This window comes from Physeter macrocephalus, chromosome 18 (assembly GCF_002837175.3).
Source record: "Physeter macrocephalus isolate SW-GA chromosome 18, ASM283717v5, whole genome shotgun sequence".
Taxonomy (NCBI): domain Eukaryota; kingdom Metazoa; phylum Chordata; class Mammalia; order Artiodactyla; family Physeteridae; genus Physeter; species Physeter macrocephalus.
In genome coordinates, this window is record NC_041231.1 from 51153170 (window position 1) to 51162655 (window position 9486).

Consider the following 9486-nt stretch of genomic DNA (forward strand, 5'->3'; position numbering starts at 1 on the left):
AAGCTGATTCACTTTGTTGTAAAGCAGAAACTAACACACCATTATAAAGCAATTATACTCCAATAAATATGTTACAAATAATAATAATAATAAAATAAAATAGACCATGTTTTTCTCATTAATTTGAACTTTCCACATATAAATTATTCTAATTCTGGACTTTTTATTTTCTTCCAGTGTTCTATTTGATTACACATATGCTAATAATGCATTGTTTTAGTGACCATACACTTATATTTTTATAGTGACCAGGGAAGTCTTCCTAATTTGTTGTCTTTTTGTCTCTTCTTGCACTTTTTTTTTTTTTTTTTTTTACAGTTTGGGTCGACTTATCAAGTTTCATTTTTAAAAATCTTACAACAATTTTTGCTTGAGACTGCTTTGAACTGATAGGTTTGTTTCCACAAGGGCATTTCTATGCAGCCTCTCAAGGATACCTTTTCTTTTCTTTTTTTTCTTAAATATTTGTTTATTTGGCTGCTCCAGGTCTTAGTTGCAGCATGTGGGATCTTTAGTTGCAGCATGTGAACTCTTAGTTGTGGCATGTGGGATCTAGTTCTCTGGCCAGGGATTGAACCTGGGCCCCCTGCATTGGGAGCATGGAGTCTTACCCACTGGACCACCAGGGAAGTCCCAAGGATACCTTTTCTTTTCTCTTGATGAATAGAATTATAATTTTATCCTCTCTGTTCACACAATTATAAATATGGTATTGTTTTCATGTGTGCTAATGTTGTTTTCCTAATAATTCTTTGCTGCAGATCATAACGACACCAACCAAGGCTTATCAACTTTGGTCTCGACCACTACCAAAATTAAGCCCTGAACTGGAGAGCTTTGGCTCTGCACACACTCAGAATTCTAGCATATTGGATAAGGATATCTTAAATGAGCCATTGCCACCTGAGATTAATGAACAAGCTTTTGAAGCCATTTCTGAAGAGCACAGAATGGTGCAGGTACCTGTTTAGTATTAATATCATATCTTTTTAAGGGTGAGTGTGTAAAAATCCCTGGGTTAGAAATCTGCCTGCTCTTGTTCTTTTAATCTGCTTTGCAGTATTTAGCAAGTCAGTTTCCACTCTCCTTGAGCTTTGATTCTCTCGTATGTAAAAAGACCAGTTTGCCACTAGCTTCTAGTTCCAGAACTGGTTTACATGGCACAGTGTTGTATCTGCTAATGAAGATTAAATAGTTGAAAGAATCTTGTGATCAAATTTTAGACAGCTTTTGGTATATTTGAAATAACATATGAAGTTTGTTTATCTCAGAATTCAGTGATTTGTTTTTTCTTTTTTTTTTTTTTTTTTTTGTTTTTTCTTTTAAGAAGTTTATCTACTGTCTAGTAAAACTTATAGGGAGCCACGTCACCCCAAATTCCAAAATTTTGCCCTTCCATGGGTATGGCGGCCTTTCTGGTGAAGTCACTTCATATAGGCCTGAGAAAGCTTCTTAGAAGTTTCAAGATGGCTCTACGATTTAATCTATGATTTTAATTTTAATCACTTCTTTCCTTTGTGTTTGAAATTATCCACTTTGAATCAGGGCCACAAGTATAATTCTGAAACATGAGAAATCATTAGTGTAGTCTTTTGAAATGGTTTTCTGGCTCCAAACTGGCCTTTGATACCTTTGTCCATGTGAGGTTTTGAGCTTTGTATTTTTAATGCAGAAGAAATGATGGAATGTTTAAGATGTCCATTAAAAGAATTTTTGACCACTGAAGTTCTTGTGTTGCAGGAACAAATGTGTGCCCTTCAAGTCAAGTTGGATGAAGAAGAGCATAAAAACCTAAAGCTTCAGCAGCACATTGACAAACTGGAACATCATTCTACTCAAATGCAGGAGGTGAGACCGTGAGCATTGCCTCAGAAAATATATGAAACAGATCCTCAAAGTAAGAGCGTCCCAGGAAGGAAACGACTTTATGAAGCCTTGGTCAAGGTTTATTTGAGTTGTATTCTCTATTTTGTTACTTCACCTACTATTCTGATAATGAGACACACACCCCTAGTCTGAATTTAAGACTAGATTTTAAAAACAGAAACAAGGTGATGATTTGGAGTGTGTCTTAGCATGCCAGTATTTTTTTTCTAGTAAATTTATCTCTTTCCCAAAGCTTTTCTCATCGGAAAGAACTGATTGGACCAAACAGCAGCAAGGGTATCTCTCTCAGTTGAATGTCCTTGAAAAGCAGCTTCAAGACACTCAGACCAAGACTGACTGTGAGTCTGAACACTGGAAGCTTCCTAATCTGAATTCTGTAACTCAGTATCTTTCTACTCATATGGATAAAATGTTGTCCCTGTGTTTTTGGTTGGTTGTTTCTGTTTGTTTGTTTTAAATTAGACCAGATGAGTAATAGCAATATGTTATAAAGGGTAATTTTTTTCCAGGACTGCTCTCAAACAAATGATACAAATGTTTGCTTAAAGTTTTAATACTGCTTTGAAAACAAAGTGTCTTGAATTCATAAGATGAACGTTTTACTAGTGACAAAAAAGCATAAAATATATTTGTATATATTCATAGATGTGGGAATATCATTTAATTCCCTGTTTTTTCAGTTTCTTCTTTCATCAGAGTATTTGCAGTAGCTTATGATAAAGCTAAGGCAAAAAAGACAGCCGTTTCCTTTTCCTTGATCTAAAAAGTTAGCTAATTTTAATTCCAGTTGGAGTTTCCTTAGAAGACCAGAGTGTTTAACCTATTTTGGAAAGTTCTGGTACATCTCCAAAGGGTTTTCAATAAGTAAGATTAGGTCACTTAAAATACATTAAATCTCTTGGCTTTTCTTCTTATTTGAAGAGTTTTGATGCACATTCTGCAGGAGAAATGTAGAAAAATCAAATGACCTACACGTGAGGGACAGGTGTTAACTTTTTCTTTTGGTAGAAATATACCAAAAACCATGAGCAAGGGAGAGGAAGAAAATAGAAATCTCAGTGCTCCTAGATACCTCCCATTTAGTTGTTCAAAATTTTTACTCTTAAAATGGTCTCTTCAACTTGTTTTTGCTGATTGTGTGAAGGGTACCTATCAAATTTATTTGCCTCCTTTGTAAAAAATACATGTAAAGAAAAGTCTGTTAAGAATTATTATGTGTTTGTTGGTCTGTTTTAGTTTTGAAAAGTGAGGTACATGACCTGCGAGTAGTTCTTCATTCTGCAGACAAGGAGCTGTCTTCGGTGAAACTGGAGTATAGTTTATTCAGAGAGAGTCAGGAGAAAGAACTCAACAGCCTTTCCGAAAGACACATGCATATACAGCTTCAACTACATAATGTCAGGTAGAGTTGTTCTGTTATTGTTTCAAGTTGCCTGATTGGCCTGTAACCCAGGACTACTTGAAGTACAAGTGCTGTAAACCCAACTCAAACTAGTTTAAAAAACTAAAAGGTAATATATTGGGAATTCCCTGGCTGTCCAGTGGTTAGGACTCTGCGCTTTCACTGCCGAGGGCCTGGGTTCGATCCCTGGTCAGGGAACTAAAATCCTGCAAGCCGCACTGTGCCCCCGTTTAAAAAAAAAAAAAAAAGGTAGTTTATTGGCTCACAACATTGGGAAGCCCCAGAGGTGATTTTGGTTTCGCAGACAAACTAGATTGAATCTCAAACAATATTGTCAGTGTGCATCCCCATCCCCCCATCCCCCCCAGCTTCTCTCCCTCACTTCCTCTTTCACTCCCTCCCTCCCTTTCTCTCTGCTCTTCTTCCCTCTGTGTATTGCCCTTATTTTCTTCTACTGTTGAGGACCTTCCTCTATGTGACGGGGAACAGATTGCCTCAGACAGCTTCATCTTCTGTCTCCTGGCATAACAATCCCTGCGAAGAAATTCTCTCTCCCCATTGCCATATATCAATCCCAGAGAAAATTGGTATTGTTCTTGCTTGAGTCATCTGCTTACTTTTGGATCAATCACTTACCAAGGGTTGGCCCAACTGAGGTGATGTGTCTGTTCCCTCTCCAGCTGGAAAGGTGTGCTCTTATTAGAAGGGACAGTATAAGGTAGACCAAATCAGTAGTTGCCACCATTGTCCACAGTAACTCCAGAGGCTGGCTAGTTAGTCAAGTGCTGGTAATCTTGAAACAAAGTAATCTAAGATGTAAATTGTTTGTTTTTACTGTTTTTTTCTCACTAATTTCAACCTTTTGTAAAACGTAACTTAAAACCATCGTGTGGTTTTGATGCTATTTCCCAAGTCTATGGCAATAATTTAATAATGGACATTTTGATTGTGATACTGTGAGTGTGATATGAGTGTGACTGCTCACTCTAGAAAAGCTGCTAATAGACAACCTTGAATTTAGTTTTTATAGACATTGCAAAGACTAAAACCTGTAATGCTTGAGTGTTTTTTGAATATGCAACTTGGAATTAAAAATAGAGAAGGAAAACTTGAGGTCTGCATGTCTCCATAGACATGTTTTTGTTGGGCCTGCCCAGTATGGTTTTTGAAAAAAATTTAGCATAACATTTTTAAAATTGAGAACTTTCTTATAAAGATCCATATTTCAGCATCCTCTTAAAAATCCGACAAGTTGGTGGCACTGGGCCCACATTCTTGCATGGCAGCCATCCTTTAGAGAGGGGCCTGTGCTAAGTCAGCACAGCCTCCACTCCCCGGCGCCATTTCTCCAGCACCAAGACTGCTGGTCAATGGCTGTTTATCATCACAGGTGCACTGTTGTATTTTCTTACACCTGGTATTAGTTTTAAACATCCGAATCACTAAATCTTTTTTTTTTTTTTTTTTTTTCCCTCCGGTCCCCGCGCCTCCCTCTGCTGAGGCCTCTCCCTTTGCGGAGCACAGGCTCCAGACGCGCAGGCTCAGCGGCCATGGCTCATGGGCCCAGTCGCTCCGCGGCATGTGGGATCTTCCCGGACCGGGGCACGAACCCGTGTCCCCTGCATCGGCAGGCGGATTCTCAACCACTGCGCCACGAGGGAAGCCCCGAATCACTAAATCTTATCTTGGCTCTGTCGTAGACTAATTTTATGTGATTTTTTTTGCACTCAATGTGACGTACATTGAGTATATCACTTACTGGGCTGCTTAAACTGTCATGGCTCTCAAAGGTTGTTAAGACCTCTAAGTGAAACCACCCAACCGCCGTGTATTTCTTGAATTATTTTACCTGCTTTATATATACAGTTTGTATCATAAATCATATGTTCTACCTCCCTACCATGTATTGTCTGTATATCTATCTTTAGCAACTGATTTATCCTACTTCGTAATTTGCCACTTCTGCTCTGCATGGAGTTAGTGAAGCCAGATAGATCCAGGTCTCATAGCCCTCTGTGTACAAGCTGGGACATCTGTTTTGGGTGGTCCAGAGGTCATGTTTACTAGTTTTTGGATGAACTCTGTTTGGGCATGTCACAGTATGTTGCAAAGTAGAATAAGAGGGTGAAAACCTAAAAAGCAATAAGTAATAATCATGTGACTTAAAAGATAGTTCTATCCTAAAGGAGTTTATTCTCTTGCTCAGATCAAAGCCATATTTGCTGTCTTGAAAAACCTTCCTAGAGTCAGGAGAATAGGTGTTGAGTCTATAGAGTTCAGCTATCAACAAAATTAAATCAATGGGCAGTCTTTAGTTTACATGAGGGTTAGGTCTGGAACCCCCTAAATAAGTCTCATCACCCGAAATTGCCAATCAATTAAGCATGTCTGGTTGAAATCACGGGAGAAAGAATGAAGAAGTAAATGGCTGCAGGCTAACATGCCCAACCTGTTTTTTCCATCCCCATCACACTAATATTCGTGCATCACATCATAATGACCATTTCACAGAAGTCCGTGAGGAGCTTTACATCAGTCAAGCCTTCTGTAAGTTGGGAATGGTCTGTAGATGGGATAAAGTGAACTGCAGATAAATCTGACTAGCAGAACTACATTTAATGTTTATATTTACATTTGTAAAAATGTTTTCCTGATAAAGATTAGAAAATGAAAAGCTTCTTGAGAGCAAAACCTGCCTACAGGATTCCTATGACAACTTACAAGAAGTAATGAAGTTTGAAATTGACCAACTTTCAAAAAACCTCCAAAACTGCAAAAAAGAAAATGAAACTCTGAAATCTGATCTGAATGTAAGTTAAGAAGGATATTGGTTATTGATGAACTTGTTCTGGATGTGTGACTGTTTGACCTCTTCCTAACTTCTGTACTGGCCCATTGTGCCTGCCACGTAGAAGGTACTCCATGTGTTTGTTGACTACACCTTAAAATCTAATATAACATTGTCTTTTAGAATTTGATGGAGCTTTTTGAGGCAGAAAAAGAACGCAATAACAAATTATTATTACAATTTGAAGAAGATAAAGAAAACAGTTCTAAGTGAGTGCTATTTATCTTTTCCATAGTTGACTAGAATATCATTTACTACCACATTCTTTATCTTGCGGGTTTTCTTTTTTTTTTAATTGCTAATAGCCTGTTAAGTATTTTTTTAAAGCATTCCAAAACGAATATCAGATTTTTTTGTATAAATGGCTATGTAGAGAAACTTAATTTTTCAAAGCATTTAATAACTAGCTACAGTACTTTTTAAATGAATAGCAGTTGGTGGTGATCAGAACTCGGGACCTTCTGTAAATAAATCACAGTATTTATTATTGAAAGGTGGGAACTGATTTATTTCTGTCTCTACTATTTGATTTCTCTCTGCTCTTTTTTTCTTCTGGTCCCTTATATGAACACCATTGTCTTTCTTTCCTCTCTCCAAATTCTTTTCCTTGGTGATCTCTCTCAGTCTCTTCGTTCCAGCCAACAGGAGGATTATTACTCTAATAAAAAGAATTTGTATTAGTGTATTCAGCAGATACTTGTAGAGTTCTTACTATGAGACAGATTCTTTTCTAGTCCCTGCTATATACTGGTGACTCCATCTAATTGGGAAAGACAGTTAACATTTAGTCGTTCATTCAAACGCTTAGTGATATCCAGCAAGCCAGGCACTGTTCTGGTAAATGCCAGGACATTTAGAGGTAAGACAGTAAACAAAATAGCCCCACCCTTTTGAGGTTCACATTGTAGCACAGAGAGATGGGTAATAAGTAAATATTATATATTATGTTAGGGAGTCCTAAGTACTCTGGAGAAAAATAAACTGTCCTGGCACAAAACTGGGTTCTTGTTAAATAACTGTTGAAGAAACTGGTTCAAATTTCTGATCCTACTGGACTACAATTCCTAACACCAAATATGTGTCTGTCTAATAAAGTTCAGTTGCATTGCATTGAATATCTTCTGTACGAATGGACTCAGTTCCTGTTTTTATTGAATGAGTCATGAGTAAAAGATAGTTCTTCTTTTCCAGAGAAATCTTAGAGGTTCTTGAAGCTGTACGTCAGGAGAAACAGAAAGAGATGGCCAAGTGTGAGCAGCAGGTAAATGTCCTATACTCTAACTCTGAAATTTGAGGTTTATAACTTTTATTCCCGATGTCCAAAGAGATTTGTTATAAAAACTGTTTTCAGCTTTCAGATGTTGAAAATTTATAATAAAAAGATGGAATTTTTGGTTGGTTGTATTATTTTCAACTCTTGTTTTTCTAACTCCCATCTGGCTATAATCATAATTTGTTGGTGGTTTCCTGATAGAGACCACAAAATCATTATCTTTTAACCCAACTTTTCATTTTCAAATATTACTCCTTAGTATACACTGTTTAATATGAAAAGCAGATTTTCAAGTCCTTTTATGCTTTTTAAAATACACGTGTGTGGTTAACTTTGTGATTTAATTCTCCTTCTAAAAATATTAATTTTTCCCAATAGATGGCAAAAGTACAGAAACTAGAAGAGAGTTTGTGTGCTACCGAAAAAGTAATCAGTTCTCTGGAGAAGTCTAGAGATGCTGACAAGGTAGGTAGAGGTTGAGGCTATAGCCTCCTGCATTTTCCTTATAAATGCTGCCTTCACATTCCAGTCTCCTGCTCCCAGGGTTAGCTAGCATTTCTGTATGCACTTAGGCCTTGCTCATCTTCCAAGGTTGCTAGAGAATGAAGTCTTCAAGTTAATTTTCCTCATAACTTCAACCCAAACTGTTCTATCACTCTTGATGGCAGTGTTTCTAAAACACATTCCTGCCCCCTTTAACTAGGATGCTGTCAGTGCGACCTTTTCTCATTGATTGTGAGTGCCATGATACAAATTCTCAAATCCCTGGTGTTGGCTTTAACTAGAGTAATAAACATTAATATGTATGTCTGAGCATAAAATTAGGTGTACATTCCTTATATGTCTAGCTCTTATTCATTCATAAAATGAAAGCAAATGATTAACTAAAATATTAGAAAACCAATAAAATATAAATTGGTAATATTAATAATGTAATGTGACACATGATATTTTGCTAAAATAAAATTGACTTCTCCTATTGTCATTTGGAAAGATAAATGATTTATCATTAAAAAAAGATCTCCTTGCTGTCATTGGGTATGAAGATATTGTTTCTGTCCTTGTCAGGAAGTTGTAGCTGACCTCATGAGCCAGATCCAGGAGCTAAGAACCTCAGTCTCTGAGAAAACAGAAACCATAGACACCCTGAGGCAAGAACTGAAGGACATCAATGTAAGTTCTCTCGCCGACAAGATATTAAATTTGAGCATGAGGCACAGTTCACAGACTCAAGTGGTTAAGCAATGCCCCCCGCCAAAAAAAGGGTTCTATGGTCACCCAGGTTTGAAAATATGTACTAGTGAAAGCTCAGCAGGCTTGGGTATCTGCAGAACCCACAGGGCCTTTAATATGCTGACGTGTGTGCTGTGTGCATTTCGGGAAGGCAAAGTTGGCTGCAGCATTTCTCAGATCTCACTGACCTGGGAACAGAGCTCTCTTCGCACATTTGAGAATTGCTGATCCAAATCAGATCAGAAACAGACTGGCTGTTGCCTCTGATGGTTAAGGGTATGTGGTGTTCCTTAATTGCTTCAAGAAAAAAAATAGCACATTTTAGTTAAGTTCAGAGACATCAGTGATTTAGAAAGTGAGTTTGTTTCCCCATTATTGGACTTTGTTATTTCCTAAAGTAACTACTTACTCTTCCTGCATATAAATGGTGAATGCTTCCTCCGTCCCTTGGGTCAAGGTAGTTTTTTGTTAATGTTCCTCACTCCTGTGCTCCAAAGGGAGCTTGCTGCACTCCACTGATTTCTGATAAAGATGACAAAACCAGGTGTTTTTTTCACTGATACCTGTGGGACTTTTCCACTTCTTCTTGCCATTCATCCATTAACTCTTCCACTCCTTCATTCAACAAGTGGTTATTGAATTTATTTGTGTTAATCTGGTCATCACCTTGGAACTCAGACTCATTCTTCAGTTATTTTTTTTATTTTTTTTATTTTTTGCGGTACGCAGGCCTCCCACTGCTGTGGCCTCTCCCGTTGCGGAGCACAGGCTCCAGACGCGCAGGCTCAGCAGCCGTGGCTCACGGGCCCAGCCGCTCTGCGTCATGTGGGATCTTCCCAGACC

At 37.8% G+C, this 9486-nt stretch overlaps 1 protein-coding gene and 1 pseudogene across 2 annotated transcripts in view; one reads left to right on the forward strand and one right to left on the reverse strand.

Annotated features, from left to right (window-relative positions):
• The window catches only part of LOC102985098 (protein LTO1 homolog), a 1536-nt pseudogene extending 1123 nt beyond the window's left edge, over positions 1 to 413 (reverse strand).
• KIF15 (kinesin family member 15) overlaps positions 1 to 9486 on the forward strand; it is an 80523-nt gene that overhangs the window by 52065 nt on the left and 18972 nt on the right. For both annotated transcript variants that reach the window (XM_055079951.1, XM_007120816.3), the window contains exons 17-25: positions 762 to 959; positions 1741 to 1848; positions 2120 to 2225; positions 3124 to 3289; positions 5949 to 6099; positions 6261 to 6346; positions 7329 to 7398; positions 7789 to 7875; positions 8479 to 8583. In XM_055079951.1, coding sequence (XP_054935926.1) covers positions 762 to 959; positions 1741 to 1848; positions 2120 to 2225; positions 3124 to 3289; positions 5949 to 6099; positions 6261 to 6346; positions 7329 to 7398; positions 7789 to 7875; positions 8479 to 8583 — 1077 coding nt within the window. The remainder of the gene's footprint in view (positions 1 to 761; positions 960 to 1740; positions 1849 to 2119; positions 2226 to 3123; positions 3290 to 5948; positions 6100 to 6260; positions 6347 to 7328; positions 7399 to 7788; positions 7876 to 8478; positions 8584 to 9486) is intronic.